Source organism: Pan troglodytes, chromosome X (genome assembly GCF_028858775.2).
Source record: "Pan troglodytes isolate AG18354 chromosome X, NHGRI_mPanTro3-v2.0_pri, whole genome shotgun sequence".
Taxonomy (NCBI): Eukaryota; Metazoa; Chordata; class Mammalia; order Primates; family Hominidae; genus Pan; species Pan troglodytes.
The window spans coordinates 72,410,478-72,428,065 of NC_072421.2; the positions used below are offsets into that span (position 1 = coordinate 72,410,478).

At 38.1% G+C, this 17,588-nt stretch overlaps 2 protein-coding genes across 3 annotated transcripts in view; both read right to left on the minus strand.

The window, feature by feature from the left end:
• Window positions 1–389: 389 nt before the first annotated feature.
• Window positions 390–1,047, minus strand: LOC129138687 (polyadenylate-binding protein 1-like; the record flags this gene model as incomplete). The annotated part of the gene is made up of 1 exon (XM_063804233.1): window positions 390–1,047. A coding segment is annotated over one exon (549 nt), but the record flags the coding sequence as incomplete, so codon positions are not given.
• A 1,593-nt stretch (window positions 1,048–2,640) lies between these two features.
• The window catches only part of RLIM (ring finger protein, LIM domain interacting), a 29,546-nt gene continuing 14,598 nt past the window's right edge, over window positions 2,641–17,588 (minus strand). For both annotated transcript variants that reach the window (XM_016943604.4, XM_016943605.4), the window contains 3 exons: window positions 13,211–13,402; window positions 11,712–11,795; window positions 2,641–10,462 (listed from right to left, as the gene is read on the minus strand). In XM_016943604.4, coding sequence (XP_016799093.2) covers window positions 8,847–10,462; window positions 11,712–11,795; window positions 13,211–13,379 — 1,869 coding nt within the window. In that variant the 5' untranslated portion in view covers window positions 13,380–13,402 and the 3' untranslated portion in view covers window positions 2,641–8,846. The remainder of the gene's footprint in view (window positions 10,463–11,711; window positions 11,796–13,210; window positions 13,403–17,588) is intronic.

Below are 17,588 nucleotides of genomic sequence, written 5' to 3' on the forward strand. Positions count from 1 at the left end.
TAATTGGGGCCAAGAGCACAAGTAATAAGGGGCTGAGATGACCATTTAACAATTCCCCAATTTTTGTTTTTGTTTTCACTGTTAAAAAGGAATTTTTATTAAAGCAAGAATTTTATAATCCAAATTACGTTTCCTTGCTCAGTTATTAATTCTGTTACTTAAAACAGAAGTGACATTTTGAGCTATTCCACAGTAAAGAATTACAAAATTAAAGAAAGGAATGTTTTACATTTTTGTACTTTGCTGAAAATTCTTTTTCCCAGGGTCTATAAAACACTAATTTGTTTCTATATTTTACTATTTTTTTTGTGTTTTTTGTTTTTCAATCAATTAATCTAGGACTAGCATTATGTTTGCTAGACCTGGCATTTGCTCGGTACATACGGTTCAGTTTCCTTCTTTTATATTTTGCAATTTTTTTCCATATTTAAGTTTTTCGATGTTTAGGTATTTTTCTTTGGTGAAGCACAAGTTTCTTTTCGTGGTCCCTGATCAATTTTAAACAGTTGGAACACCGGTGGCACTGTTAACTGCTTTCTGGGCAGTCTCTTTAGCTTGGTGGGCTTGTAGTACAGCTACAGCTTCAACAGCCTTAGAATGGAGTGACTCTGGAGACTTGAGCATATGAAGAAGTTTTGAATTATCAATCTCCAACAACATGCCAGTGATTTTACCGGCAAGAGTAGGGTGCATGGCTTGAGTAAGAGGAAACAGCCATTCACCCAACATTTGCTTTTGCTCTTGAGGGGCAGATGCCAACATGGAAACAGTCAAAGGTTCCTGACCTTGTACATGAATAGCAGGCTGTTGCACTGTAACTTGTGGCTGTGCATTAAGATGTTGCTGAGGATTGCAAACTCCCGCAGCATATTTATACTGTGGAACGGTGCGGACAGCAGGAGTAGCTGCAGCAGCTGTAGCTGCAGCAGCTGTAGCTGCAGGAAGTGGACCCATTGTCTGTGTTGATGAATTCACCAAATTTTTATTCCAGTCTATTTTGAGACTTCTGGAAATAAAACACCTTGATACCGTTTGCCCTAGGGCTGATTACAAGGTACACTTAAACTGCTAAAATGATAGTTCATGTTATTCATAGTGCTAAGGTGTATCTGGTAATGCCCAGTGCTTTACTGAATTTACAGTATATTACCATTAATCCTCCAAAAAACAAAAAACAATTTGCGGCCGGGCGTGGTGGCTCACGCCTGTAATACCACCACTGTGGGAGGCCGAGACGGGTAGATCATGGGATCAGGGGTTCAAGACCAGCCTGGCCAACATGTTGAAACCCTGTCTCTACTAAAAATAGAAAAATTAGCTGGGCGTGGTGGCGGGCGCCTGTAATCCCAGCTACTCGGGAGGCTGAGGCAGGAGAATCGTTTGAACCCAGAGGCAGAGGTTGCAGTGAGCCAAGATCGCACCATTGCACTCCAGCCTGGGCGACAGGGCGAGAATCCGTCTCAAACAAACAAAAAAATAAACAAAAACCAATTTGGCCTTTTTTCTTGGCAAACCAGCCAAAACTGATGTTTTTCCTAAGAAATCACACCTCATAAGCAATCTAGTCTAGGGCTTGGGATAAATACTAAGAAACAAATTAGAAGTCATATAGTAGTGGGATTAAGAGCACAAGGAAGATGACTGCATCAAAGATGATTGCAAATAATCTGCTACTTACTATGTGACCTGGGCAAATTACCAAACATCTGTATCTCAGCTGCATTACCTATAAAATGGGTGGTATACTTTCACCTCACAGTCACTGTGATGATTAAATAATTTATATAGAATACTTAATACAATGCCTGACAGCAACCAGAAAAGTTTAGCTAATTTAAATATAGTTAGTAATCTATGCAAGGCCTTATAGTTAAATCTTGTCTAAATTCAAAGACCTCAAATAAACTGGACCCTTGCTTTCTTATTTTTTAAAATGACCATTAAGAGTTCAGTTTATAATCCACCCAGACTTATCGAATCCTTTCTTCTAGGTATCTGGGGGGTTTTTTGAGACAAGGTTTTGCTCTGTAACCCAGGCTGGAGTGCATCAGCATGATCACGGCTCACTGCAGCCTTGACCTCCCGGGCTCAAGTGATTCTACCACCTCAGCCTCCCAAGTAGCTGGGACCACAGCTGTGTACCACCACACCTGGCTAATTTATGTCTGGATCCTTTTCACTGACCTAAGATGCCTGTGCTTTGGCTTCATTGTCTAGAGCACTAACTTTTTGATGGTGGTACTGAGTTTCAAATAATAAAATCATGAATGACACTAAACTTAAAACCTTGGGAAGGTCAGGAGTTGAAGAGCTGACTACATCAAAACTATCCTGAGAAACCGAGTTATGATGCCAATGACAGATAGCTCTGCAGGCACCAGAGGAAATGAAACTATAATACAATACACCAGGTGTCACAATGTGACGATTTACTTGAAACAAGGACATCTTAGTGGCTTAAGCAATATGTTTAAGAGATTAAGATAGAAATGGAAGACAGAAGTACAAGCACACGTGCACACCTACAAGTTTTTGTATATATACAGGGCAAGCAAGGGAGTGGTCAGAGCAATGGCAAGAATACAAGAAACAGCAAAGATGTGCCTACTTAAAACGTCATTCACATAAATCTTTCCAGGATTCTTGTATTGGAATATAATCTTTTATTTTACCACTCAACGATTAAGCCATTCAACTACACAACACAGATAAAACGGAAGTTATAACATATAAACCAGTACCTGCCCACACTCATAGCAGTGAGGGGAATAAAAATCAAGGTTGCACTGTAATTCCATTTGACTCTAAAAATCAAGTCTATTTGACATTGGTTTGAAGCAACAGAACCTTTATAGCAGATTCCCCTTTTTAAAGAAAAACCCAAGGAGAGATGATCAAGCACAAATGATCACTTCATGCATTTTATTGATAGTCTATATTTTAAATCTGCAGTATGACATCTTACATAGGGAAAAAAGCTTCTTCCTAAAAGATAACTATTAATAATCAAACCAGCTTTAATATGATTGACCTTTCAAGGTCTTGTTTTGCTTTAAACAAGTTAACTTTTAGCAGGTGTAAAGCACTGTACAAAAGAAAACTGTGTACATTCTCAAAATTTAATACAGGGCTTCCCAACCAGGAGTCTGCTGGATAGATATCGGAGAAGGGTGTTATGTTCAGGTTTAAATTGAAAGAAAATGAGAAACCAGATAAAGCAAGCCAACCAAATTAACTTCACTTTGTGCTCCTCTCTGCTTGAGTCTCTCCCGAAGGTCAGGAAGCCCTGGTATAACAATCACTTTAGTCTTTACAGAACATACATCTATGTGCTTTGTGACCAAAGACATAAAGGCAGCCTTTGTTACTGTTCCCCCTCCAAACCCCTTCAGGTTCTTATAAGCTTCAGAAAGCTTTCCAAGATTGCTGCCCTGTTCTTTGTATGAATCCAAGTAAACAACTATACCAAAGCAGCTCTTCCTGGGAGAAGATAAAACAGGCACAGATACATCACCAGGCCAACTGCGTACCTACTCAACTTGATACCTGATCACATGGCCCTACATCCTTAAAAGCAGCACCAGGGACAAATGGAGCTATCAAGAGGTAAAATCCAAACACTGGACAGTTAAAACACATACAAACCAGTTAAAAGAACATTAGTAATGGGGCACTAAATAGAGTTAAGGCTGGACAGCTGGTTCAACCATACCTTGGTATTGAAATAATTCTGCAAGATGAGCAACTTACAGAGGAACCTTGAAAGAGGCACCATGATATGACAGGGTTCACTTTCACTGCATGTCTTTAAGATATCTACTACTCAGCCCAACTGACCATAAAGCAGCTCGTGGAACTTTAATAAACAAATCCTAATAAAAATAAATAATTTTTAGAATGTTGGAGGGTATGCCTATTTCCTTCAGATCTGATCAAGACATGAGAATTATAAAACCGATACAAACTGTTCTGTGATTATCACTTGACAGTTCTAACACTGTTACACAGCTCAATTCTATGCTGCAGCCTTTAAGATACAAACTGGGGTTAAATGAGATCACTCACTTGTTAGAGAAGTATCAGATAAATTTTAGAACTGTTCCAGTTAAGGAAAATAATTCTTAATTTCATAATCCTAAAACTTTTTCTAAAAATTTTTGCAGGGCAGGTACTTAACTCATAGCTGTTTTAGTTGATTAAAAAATCTGATTTAAAAATAAGTAAGGCTGGGTGCAGTGGCTCACACCTATAATCCCAGCACTTTGGGAGAATGAGGCAGGCAAATTGCCTGAGCCCAGGAGTTCAAGAACAGCCTGGACAACATGGTGAAACCCCATCTCCACAAAAAATTAGCCAGGCAATGTGGTGCATGCCTGTAGTCCCAGCTACTTGGAAGGCTGAGGTGGGAGAATCACCTCAGCCCAGGAAGTCAAGGCTGCAGTGAGCTGTGACCATGCCACTGCACTCCAGCCTGGGTGACAGAGCAAGACCCTGTCTCAAAAAGTAAAAAATAAAATAAAAATAAATAAGTGACATACTAGTTCCTCGGATCTTTTACTTTTTTCCAAATGAAGTATGCTGTCAATTTACATTTTTCATGTTTTTTCAAAAGCACACAATTTACTAGTTAACTCAATGAATTACAATACTGTTATTGAATATAAACATACTGAAGAATTAAAGGGAAAAAAACACACCTGACACTTTAACATGTGCCTTAACAATCTTGCATACTAAGGTACAGAATACTTCAGAAAGTAACAATCAGCATAGTCTTATGAGACTAGGAGAATAAAAGTGCCCTGCAAACATGGCTTCTATGTACTTAATATGGTAAAACATGTGACAGGGAAGCCTGTAAGGTAAAACTTAAAAAAAAATCAAATAAGGCAGATTATAAATTTTTTTGTTCGCAAAAGAACAAAGGAGAAAAGGGGAAGAATAAAAACATTCTCCATCTTTAAAAGAAAAAATATTAACAACCACAAGGTGCCACTGTATTTTAGCAAGCTGTAAAAATGGCCTTTTAAGAGGAATTTTGCAATCTTTACCTCCCTATCATTTGGGTATTTTGGGAACTGACTGAAAGTCATGGCTGATGCTTCACCCATTTCATGTCATGGACGCCTGGGAAGCAGGTAGTTAAATACAAAGCATATTATGTGATAACCCTTCATAAATATAATTTGAGACACTGACACTAGGAGAGGATACTTGGCACAGAAAAGACATGTTATGGGGGGGGGACACATTACTTGAGGCAACACTTACAGCCAATCAGTTTCCTAATCTTAAGGTTTGGAGGAATTCCAATCGTTTTTAAAAACTGTGTGTGTACACACACATATTTTATTTCCTGGTGCTAAAGGTCTTTTTATAAACTGTACAATTACCTACATTCCAACACTAATGTGAACACTTTTCTCAATCCCCACCTCCATTAACACCATTAAGGTGTAACTAACATGTTCTTTTCAGAGCAAATATTCCAAATTAACAAGGTGGCTCATCTTCTATAGTGTTGATACAAAGTCTGCAAACTTTTAACTTAACTTGCTCAATTTTGTTTCTAATAGTACTAATAAACCTCAACTTTGGCCGGACATGGTGGCTCACGCCTGTAATCCCAGCATTTTCGGAGGCCGAGGCAGGCACATCACTTGAGGTCAGGAGTTCAAGACCAGCCTGGCCAACACGGTGAAGTCCCCATCTCTACTAAAAATATAAAAACTAGCCAGGTGTGGTGGCATGCGCCTGTAATCCCAGCTACTCGAGAGGCTGAGGCAGGAGAATTGCTTGAAACCAGGAGGCAGAGGTTGCAGTGAGCCGAGATCGCTCCATTGCACTTCATCCTGGGCGACCAAGTAAGACTCTGTCTCAAAAAACAAAACAAAACAAAAAAACCTCAACTTTGTCAGCTGCTCAGAGTTAAAACAATTCAAATGTTTCAGACTAGAAAGTGAGTTTTTAAAAACATCTGAAATATTCAAGAAAATTTGGGTTTTGGTACTTTTCCTTATGCTCTGAACAATGTGAACTCCCAACATTGTTTATCCTTGTTCCTCTTACTGCATGAAGTTCAAACTAGGTCTTAAAGACAACTTTTCTGTACTTAAGAAAAAGTGCAAAGATAGAAAATGAAATGTAAGGTGTTTTGCAAGAAATGCTCCCTCGAGAATGGTGTTTGGATGTGGGTGGGGGGAAAACGATTTTTGTTCTCCATTGTAATCTGACACCTACGAATGACCTTGTCTTCAATGTCCACAACACTAGTAAGCATGTAATAATCACGGACATCGCAAGATTAAAAATTAAGTAGCAAATTCCACTAAAACACTTGTATTCATTCTATACCATCGAATGGAAATCCGTGAGTGCTACTGAAAAAGGTGTTCACATGCACATGTCCAATATGTGCATTCCACTGAAGGCTAAAAGCTTAAAATTCTATTTCCAGTGTTTATGAATAGCTTCAATATCTACATTCATAGCCAGCATTCTGCTTGAGTTAACTCTTACTTTAATACTTCACAAATGAGTAAGTACGTCTTGGGAGATTAGGAAGGTACCTGTTGTCAATAACTTTCTCTTATGCTTAGAATGTGCTGCAATTGTTTTTAAACTATTTAAAATGAACACCCCTATAATAATGAAACACTTTATGCCAAGAAGAAAATTGATTTGTTTTTAGCCAATCAAGACTACCCTGCAGATCTGAAAACTGTAGATTACATCCTTAGGAAAGGAGAAAAGGAGGCTCACAAATATAAAGGAATCCTGACTTTTACACGGACAAATTTTTAAAAAGATAAAATGTATTACATAAGCGCCATAAACAGTGAAATCTGCTTATATTAAAAAAAATAAGTGAAGCTTTGTTTGGACATTATTTCCTTGCAAGAGCAGTACATATCCTTAGTAAACAACTACCATATTTACAAGTTAATTTCCTTGATACTTACATAGGATTGAAAGCCAGAAGAAATCATGAAAGAGTGAGCTTTGAAATAATCTTTACAGCTAAGTTGGTAACAGTGAAGGTACCCAGACAATTCCTAAAGCAGACTTGTTTATTTTGTAGAGTATTTGACTATGTCTGGGTAGCTAGCTTGCTTTGATAAAGGCCAAGGACAAGTTCAATCCCTATTTTGGCCTGTTAAAGCTTTTCCCAGAAGAACAAATATCTGCTCCATAGTCATTCTAATCCTAACCCCAGCTAGTCTCAAAAAAGAAATTAGGCAAGAGGACTGGGGTTATCATGAAGTTACTCTTACTACTAAGAAACCAACATAAAGTGCATGTCCATAGATAGCGAGTCAGCAGTCTCATTTTCATATATGGGCAGCACAATTAAAATCTGAATTTCAAATAACCCAACATGACTTTCAACAAAGGATAAAAATCCCTTAATCTTCAACTGGTCTTTAAATTTGAGATGTTAGGTCTGTGTTAGAGATAGTAATGAAATATTATCAAGTGTGCACTGGTACCTTAAATGACAAATCTCAAAAACAACACAAATTCGAGACTTTCCTATTAACACACACGTGTACCAACTGCAATTCATATGCTAAAAGTGGTTTTATAGTCTCTTTCCTCCATTTTTTCATTTTTGAGGAGCAGACTTGTAAAAACATCAATTTAACTTGTGCTAGGTAGTAGTGGTTTGTTTTTCTTAAACCAAAACTCTGCCAAACTTGCTGATCTTCTGCTTCATCTACTCAGGTAGAATACCAGGTCAAGCTGCTGCTGCGGCTGCTCTCACCATATGAAACCAGTTTGTGTCTGCATTATTACTGTCTTCAGGAAAACTTTAAATTCTTCAGAGTTTTCTTTACTCCTCCCATATTTCACTTCCTGCCTAAATCCAAGTTAAATTATACAATTTCCACTGGTCTTCAACACGGTTTAATTCTGCACTGTCCTTTCCTTTGCATGTCACAGTAGCTGTTCACACATTAAATATTATAGATATGTTCTGCTCTTGACATCTACACACTTACAAAAGCAGCTTTGTACTTTGTTTGGTGTGTTTGTTACTATGTTGGCTCACAAAAAGCAGTTTTCTCAGTTCTAAGCATGGTACTTTACAATTTTTAATGCATTCATACAACAGTGCATTGGAAAAGTACTGAGCCTCTACAAAATAGCTTTACATTTTTAAACAAATGAATGTGATTTTTTTTCACTTACACAAGCATAGGCTTTTTAATATTTCCACAAGATAAATATCTCAATTAAACTATAAGCTCACTCTACAGTGTGCCACAGTGATGGGCTTAGGAGACAGTTATACACTTAGAAGATCCTAACCTTAGTGTTATTTACACTGACATGTCCAGTATCACCAAGTCTGAAAGGTGAACAAACAATACTCAGAATGTGGCTGAATTTGTGTTAACTAATAACTGGGAATGATATAGCTTTAATCACTTATGAAACACATACTGTAACTTAGTCTAAACTGGTAATTTCCTTCGCTCCTCTCTTATGGTGTGGGAAAATTTAAAGATCAACATGAAAAAGGAGCCATTGCTAAGGCAGATCTTTTAAGATAACAAAGGAAAAATTGACAAGTGTATATGATAAATTATCAGTAACAGTGATGCTACCAATTTAACTGGTACGGAAATCAGATTTTTAGGTCCTATAACGTGGCTTTTAAAATATTTCCTTTTATTCTGGAACAAAAACTGGAGAAAGGACAATGATTCCTTCAGAAAGCAATGACTCAATTCAGGTTGTTACTTTACACTTAAGTACCACTCAAAAAGTGGACATAAAAGCAAGTGATTCCTGTTTGCCCATCACTATATCAGCTACATAGCTGAGAGTTCAGATCTTAATTACACAACACTTTCTCTGTTACCAGAAGCTAAGACTGCTCTGCGACAAATAGGACAGGTAGAATTCTCAGATAACCAGCGATCGATGCAGTGGACATGGTACTCATGGGAACAAGGTAGTTTACGAAGTTTGTTGCCTTCTGTATATTCTGTAATGCAAACACTACAGGTTTTTAATGCATCATTTTCACCAAAACTTCTCATTGCCAAGTTGTCAATCTGTTCTTTGGTGAGTCCTCTAGGTTGGTCATCATCATCCTCATTTAAGAGGAAAAACTGAGCCAGGCTAAGGAAGGGCAAAGAGCCACTTTCATCAAATGTGACTGGGGCCCTATGTCGACCCTCTCGCCTGGCACCTGATGAGCCTGATGATGAGCTTCCTTCATTACTGCCTTCAAATAAATCTGAGCTAGTTTCTGAACTTTCACCACCGGAACTGGAACTAGGACTGGAACTGGAACTTGAACTGGAACTGGAACTTGAACTGGAACTCGAACTGGAACCAGAACTACTACCACCACCAGAACCTCCTCTTCCACTCCGTGACTCTGCCCTTTCCATATTTCGATTTGAGACTGAGCCAGTAGGCTCTGAGTCGCTATCACTGTACATAAAATAGCTTAACTCACCAAAACCTGTCATTATCTGCCTTAACATGGTCTGAATTGCAACAGATGTAGTCTCACTTAAACCAGTATTTAAGATTCTACGAATGGGAATTCTGATGGTACTGACATAGGTTCTCACACCTGCACGCTCAGAACGTGAAAATGTACGCCTAAAACCTCCTCGTTCACTTTCATAGGTGACAGTGTTGTTTGGTGTCTGAGACCTAGACCGAGTTCTGCTGGCTATGCTATCTCTCTGCCGATATTCTCCAGGACGAACTCTTCTTACTTGAAGATCAAGGACTATGGTTGGAGGTCTCTGTCCTGATCCTGTTGATTCACCACTGGCAGCTGTGTCTGAAGAACCTGCTCCTTGAGAAGCACTTCTTGTTCCAGAAGCTGCAAAAAGACCTCTACTTAGCAACTCAGGCCCAGATATTTGCTGCCTCAATGTCACGTGGTGCCGGGTTCTAGAACTTCCCTCCGTCTCATTTACCAAAGGATGTTCAAAAGTCTGAGATGAGATACTATGATGAGATCTTCGTGGAATTTCACTCATTGGATGCAGAGGTGACCTACTTCTTTCAGCTCTTGCTCTGGTTCTCCGATGGTCTGGGCTCCTGCTTCTTGCCCTCCTCTGACCTCTGGTAGGTGGGACCTCTGTTAACGCTTCAGTTGAATTTCGTTCTGATCTAGATGGCCTTGCAGATGTTGATTCAGATCGTGGGTTTTCCACTTGCCTTTGGCTGTTGTTTTCCACGTTTTCTCCACTAGAACGTCTTGCAGATGGCTCACTTTCATTCTCTGAATTTTGGCTCCCATTATTACGGTTAACATTTATCTCTAAACTGAATCTGAAATCACCACTGTTTGGATTAGTCCGACTCACTGCTCTCCAAGATTGGTTTCCTCTTTGCCCACTTCTTGTTGTATTTCCAGTTTGTCTGACAGAGTTAAGCCAGTCTATTATAGAGTCACCATTAGACACATCATCTGAAGAGTCTCCTCCTGTTCAAAACAAAGGAGGGGGAGAGGGAGAAAAAGGAACTACTAAAATGAGGACAATCATATAAGTGCTCTGAAACTCTGCATTAAATAACTTAAAAATTCGGAACACATTTCATAATTACAGATTTTTACAAACTATACTGCATAAATTTATAAGGCAAGAAAATTCTAATTCCATTTGAAAAGAGCAAGCTACACTAGAGAAATTTAGAGAATTATTTGATTTTTAAAGGGAATCTGGAGGAAGTCTATTTTCAGTATTTTATCATATACAGAGCCAAGCATACCACTGTGGGATGGTCAGAAGACGTTTTTTCAGTCCTCTGCCAAAATACTAATGTAATCAAACTAGGTAAGGAAACAGTGTTTAACGAACAGTCACATTTAGTTCAAGCTACATTTCTGTCAAATTTTTATTAGTCTACATACTGTGCCTTTGATAACATTTGAGGTTGTTTTAAAATACAGGACTATTTATTGTAGCCATAAGAAAAATACAAACAAGATTTATAGGTTTAAAAGCATTTGAATATTTCTTAATGTTACCAAGGTTTTCAATGGACATGAAGTTAAAGATCAGATCAAATAAGTAGTCTGAACCTTGCATAGCACATATAATGGCATGTTCAAGAACCAAATTATTATCGTAGCCTCTCAGGTTGCACAATCAAAATCCCTACTTGACACTGGGAGGGAAACACCAGACCTGAGGTTAGAGCAGGATTTCTCAACAGTGGTACTACTGACATTTTAAGCCAGTTAATTCTGTGTCATGGGGGCTGTGTTGTGCATTATGGCATGTCAGGATGTTTGGCAGCATTCCTTCCCTCTACACAAATGTCTCCAGACGTTGCTAATGTCCCACATGGGGCAAAATTATATCTCATTAGGAACCACTGGGTTTAGACATTTCTTTTTGCTGGTGAAGAAGTCACATGTTTATAAAGAAGGAATTAAGTAGGAATAAATTTCAATGGAGGTGAAAAACAAACAAACAAAACAAAATCACATTTAAATGGGCCATTTCTCAACGTGTTCCAATTAACATAAACATCCCAAAGGTGAGGTAGAAAAAAAATGCTGACATTCTCACTAAGTATCAAGAAAATGTCAGTTTTCTTTTTATGAGCAGTTACTTAGCACCAAATTAATTTGTGCCAAATCTGGATAATCTTTGGCTGACATTTACTATTACAAAGTTCCTATCATCCCATCGTCTATCCACCTCCCCACCAAAACCAAAACATACCTCTATTTTCATCAGAGTTTTGCGGTGGTGGGCCTTCTTTAATTTGCTGTAGTCTTCTCAGCAACTCTTCCTCAGTACTTTCACCTGAAATTTAACACCACAGGGCAAAGATGACATTAGGGGTATGACAATCAAATACTTTATCAGTGACTCACAGTAATCTGACACAAGATGATTAGAAAAAAAATCATATCTTTAAAAGAGAAAACTTTTTCAAACCAAAAAGAAAAACCAAGGAGTAGGTAGGTCCTGGGAAAAATTCACTTCTTTGGAAACATATTAAAAGCAATTTACAAAGTTCTTTTGCATATAACATCTAACTTTGGCTCACGCCTGTACTCCCAGCACTTTGGGAGGACGAGGCGGGTGGATCACCAGAGGTCAGGAGTTCGAGACCAGCCTGGCCAACATGATGAAACCCCATCTCTACTAAAAATACAAAAATTAGCCAGGCATGGTGGCAGGTGCCTGTAATCCCAGCTGCTTAGGAGACTGAGGCAGGAGAATCGCTTGAGCCCAGGAGGCAGAGGTTGCAGTGAGCAGAGACTGTACCACTGCACTCCAGCCTGGGCGAAAGTGCAAGACTCTGCTTAAAAAAAAAAAAAAAAAAAAAAAAGGCAAAGGCAATTCTAAGCCGGGCGCACAGTGGTACCACATCTGTAGTGCCAGCTCGTTGGGAGACTCAGGCAGAAGAATCCCTTGAGTCCAGCCTGGGCAACATGAGACCCTGTCTCAAAAATAAATAAGTAAGTAATTTTTAAGAATTGCAGCTTTGAGAGGAAGATATTGTTATCTGCATTTTAAAATTAAGAAACAGACTGAGTGACAGACTGGCTTGCCAGGAGCCACACCAAACAGCAGTGCCAGAACTCCACCTAAAGCATTCTGATTCAAGCCTGGTATTGTTGGCTAAAAACACACTCCCTCTCTTAAAAGTCATGCTAAAACCTTACCTTTTAAAATCTAAGCAATTACTCAAAGGTAAGTAGAATTAAACAGAAATGAAGAGGAAGACAGATACTTTTAACTAGGATCAAATGGGACTTAGTGGGGTAAAAGATAATTAAGCACAAACTTCTAATTGCTATGTTACCCAAGGCTAGCTCTGGAGGATTACAACTGGGACATATTCAGAAAATCAGAGATAACAGAATAAGTCTTTCCTAAAAACTAAGTTCCCATTAGCTATTCCACACTCGGATTCTTATCTAGTAAGTTAGATAAAGCTAACTAAGAAAAAAAAGATTTAGCTCCATTCTTTTCAATTCAGTTCGCTAAAAATTCATAATTCATAAGTTAAAAATCTCTCTGATATAGTGTAATTCCAAACATCAGTAAATATAATCAGGTAATAAATACAGCAATAAATGTCATTCCATATCCCCTATGTTAAATAATATTTCATAAGGGCTAAAGAAATGGATTTTTAAAACAGGTTCAAGCATTTTTTTTAAACCAGCAATTTACACTTATAAATCCTTAAATATATGTAAGCATACCTGGGGTGCCTAGCAAATTGTTATCTCTCATAAGCCTATAATCTTCTTCACTCAGGTTATTTACAAATTGATAGAAAGCTTCTTCCCGATCCAATCGGTCCATCTGACTTCTGCGCTGTGCTGCAGACTGATCACCACTTCCTTTGTCATTGGAATCTGAGTTTTCCATATTGATGAACAAGTGGAATATACCTGAAAAAAGAGACTAATCTTGAAAATAAAGGTCACTATGTATTCTATACAAGTTTTAATTATGTGAAAATCCAGAACGTAGGTCTAGAGATGGATTTTCAGACCTCAAATGAAATTTCCTAACAAAAACTCCTGAAAAGCACTGTTATATTAAGAGTAGGTCAAGGGTTGGCAAACTACAGCCCTTGAACCAGACAGGGTTGGCGAACTAAAGCCCTTGGGCCAAATCCAGCCATACCGTGGTATTTTTTGTTTTTTGAGATGGAGTCTCGCTCTCTCAACCAGGCTAGAGTGTAGTGGTGCGATCTCAGCTCACTGCAACCTCCACCTCCTGGGTTCAAGTGATTCTCTGCCTCAGCCTCCCGAAGTAGCTGGGACGACAGGCACCTGCCACCACGCCCAGCTAATTTTTGTATTTTTAGTAGAGACAGGGTTTCACCATGTTGGCCCAATCTGGTCTCAACCTCCTGAGCTCAAGTGACCTGCCCTCCTCAGCCTCCCAAAGTGCTGGGATTACAGGCATGAGCCACCGCAACCAGCCTCGTGCTGCATATTTTTATTCTCCTTGCAATCTAAGAATGGTTTTTAGAGACTATCTTGTGACATATGAAAATGCAATGAAATTCACATTTTAGTGTTCATAAAGTTTTATTGGAACGCAGCCATACACATTCATTTACATGTTATCTATGGCTGCTTCTGTGCTATAATGGCAGAGTTGAGCAGTTGTGACAGACTGTATGTGGCACTCCCATTGCTTTGGACTGCTGCTCTGTGCACTCTTAAGTTGCAGTGATGTAGCTATGATGACAGCATTTCAAGTGCCTTCACACTGGACATTAAAAAAAACTGAGTACACACTCATCATCTCAAACAAAGAGAAAAGTGGACTCTGAATGTCACGCTTAAAGGTGCAGCAGAGGATGGGTTTTTCAAAAATCAGATTAGATGGCAAAGAATGCATGATTATGCAAAAAATACTATATACTAAATACAATATATACTGACACTATTAAACACTAGTGACAATATTCCCAATTCACAGGAAAACTACAGTTCAAAAAGTTAGAAAATTTAAAGTGAAATCTCATCACAAAATATTTCTTCACAAAAATAAAAATGAGGCTTCAATCAAAGTAAATTTCCCAGTGGCTCATTTATTGGCTAAACAAGGAAAGCTGTTTATTGATGGTGAGTTAGTGAAATTATGTTTGAGTGCAGAAGCTGAAGAAATGTGTCCAGAGAAAATAAACATAATATTGGACTTTTGGTAAGTATAGTGGTCCAAAAAGTTGGGAATATTGAAAAGCAATGTCACTAATCAACTGAAAAATAAGGTAAATGATGGAGTGGTTTTCTCTTTGGCTCTTGATTTGTTGACAAATGTAACTGATACTACTTAAGTTACTGTTTATTCAAAGAGCCAAGTGTTGATTATTCAAGGAGTTTGAACTGCAGAAGTAGCCCCTATGTGTAGTCTACGTGAAATAATCATAGGTGAGAATATTTTCAAAGTTGAGAAAACTCTAATTCAGCAAAACCCGAAGCAGAATCTCATAATAAGATATGTTACTACTGGAATGGTAAAAATATATATGGAATGGAAAAAGACCTAGTTGGACAAATTTACAAAGTTTATGAAAATGTAAGGTATTTAACGTTTATGGTTATATATTTCATTACTCATCATCAAGTGATCTGAAGAAAATTTCAATCTATCGTATTACTGAACCAGTAGCACTAATGATAAACTTCTCTCTTATGAACTCTGGTTTAAGCTCAAGTTCCATGAATTTTTGTCAGAAATTTTGTCTTGCTCTACAACACAACATTTGATGGGCTAATATTGGTAAAGTTTTATTGTGATTTGTTGTGCTCAAGGCAAAGATGGATTTTTTTTCTGTGAGAACTGCTCTCAATTACTATTATCAAACAATAAATAGCTTGGAAAATTAGTGTTTCCTGCAGACTTGATAATGTTTCTTAATGAATCCATCCTAAAACAACAAAGCAAAAAATACTTATATATGAAACTTATACTGTGGTAAAGCCATTTCAACAACATTGGTATCACATGTAATGTCAAGCTGTTTTATATACTTCATGTCCTGACAAAGTAATGAGAGCTCCATTCCCACACAAATTTGTAGCACATACATTTTCTGAGCTCAAACTACAGTTCCAGAACTGTTTTGCAGACCCCAATGTAAGCACAAAATAAATTTCCTTATTTCAAAATCCATTTAACTGTGCAACTGAGGAGCTTCCATCTAACCCTCAACTAGAAGTGACATCTCTGCAGTGGTAACATGCCAAAAGGTAAATATTAAAGTCATCTGGCTGGGTGTGGTGGCTCACACCTGTAATCTCAGCACTTTGGGAGGCCGAGGTGGGAGGATCACTTGAGCCCAGAAGTTCAAGACGAGCTTGGGCAACATAGTGAGACCCCATCTTCATAAAAAATTAAATTAAATTAAAAGATAAAAAATTGCCAGGCGCGGTGGCTCACGCCTGTAATCCCAGCACTTTGGGAGGCCGAGGTGGGCGGATCACGAGGTCAGGAGATCGAGACCATCCTGGCTAACACAGTGAAACCCCACCTGTACTCAAAACACAAAAAAATTAGCTGGGTGTGGTGGCGGGCGCCTGTAGTCCCATGGCATGAACCTGGGAGGCGGAGCTTGCAGTGAGCAGAGATCGCGCCACTGCACTCCTGCCTGTGCGACAGAGTGAGACTGTTTCAAAAAAAAAAAAAGATAAAAATCTAACAAAATTCTATAGATACCTTCTTCTAAAAGATGAATATGCTTCACTAAAATCATACACTTGTGGATTGCTTAAGATAGCAATACCTATATGTATGAAAAGATATTTTCAAAGATTAAATATTTAAGTCAGCAATAAATGGACATTTGCAAATGACTAATAAGGAATACTAGCTATGAATCCCAATTAAGCAAAATGTTACCCTCAAAAGAGTATCATTCTTCTCATTAGTAAACCTATCTCACGAAACACTGTACTCAATTATTGTTATTACATTTTGAGTTTTATCAGGAAAAACTGTGAGAATTTGGTTTCTCTCTTTTGTGTGACAATATGCTCAATTTTGCTTTTTGATCTGCAAAGCCTAAAATTTTATACTATCTGGCCTTTTAAAGAAAAAGTATGCCAACTCCTGTTCTAGGTAATACATAAACTTAGCCAAAAATTCTTGTCATTCACTATTTGTACGAGTTTAAGGAAACCAGAATATTGGCAGACATTCCACACATACTCATCAATGAACTGCATACTAATAAAAAACAATGGTAGTCAACAATCTAAAATACAGGGAGACTACAAACAAAAATGTTCCTCCTCTAATTCTTTCCCTTACAACCCCAGATTCCCCTTATGTTCCCCACAAACACAACTAAATTCCATGAACATATGTGCTACTGACCAAATGTTTGTCCCCCTCAAATTCACATGTTGAAATCCTAAATCCCAAGGTGAATATATTAGGAGGTAGGGCCTTTGGTCATAAGGGTGGGGCCCTCATGAATGAGATTAACGCTTTTATAAAATAGTCCCCAGAGAGTTCCTTTGTCCTTTTGCCATGTGAGGTTAAAGTGAGAAGACAGCTGTCTATGAGGAATTGGGCCCTCAACATATATCAAACCTGCTGGCACCCTGATCTTGGATTTTCTAGTCTCCAGAACTGTGAAAGATATATTTTTGTTGTTTATAAGCCACCCAGTTTATGATATTCTATTACAGCAGCCTGAACAGACTAGGACAATATGAAAAAATTTATGGAAAAAGGGTAGTCTAAATTGGTACTATGACTTAATCCCACATACACCCACACACAACACCTGAAGTGCCGGAATGTTCACAATTCAATCCTAGAGAGAAAAATAAGTCAAGTCTTACTCCAGATATAAAAACACAAAGAAGCCTGTCTTGTCAAACCTTGCCTGCTTGCTAAGCCTAAATAAATTTTAGTCTAGACAGAGGCATACCTAGATCTCCACTGTTTTCCTTAGATCATTATTTTTAGAACTATCCTATCTTGTTTAATTAAGATGAGTATGTCAAGAAATGTGGTGGTGGGGGGGAGATCATAATATTTTTGGAGTTTCTTAATCTCATAACTGAGATTGCTTAATTGTAATAAGATTATACTACATAAACTTCTGAC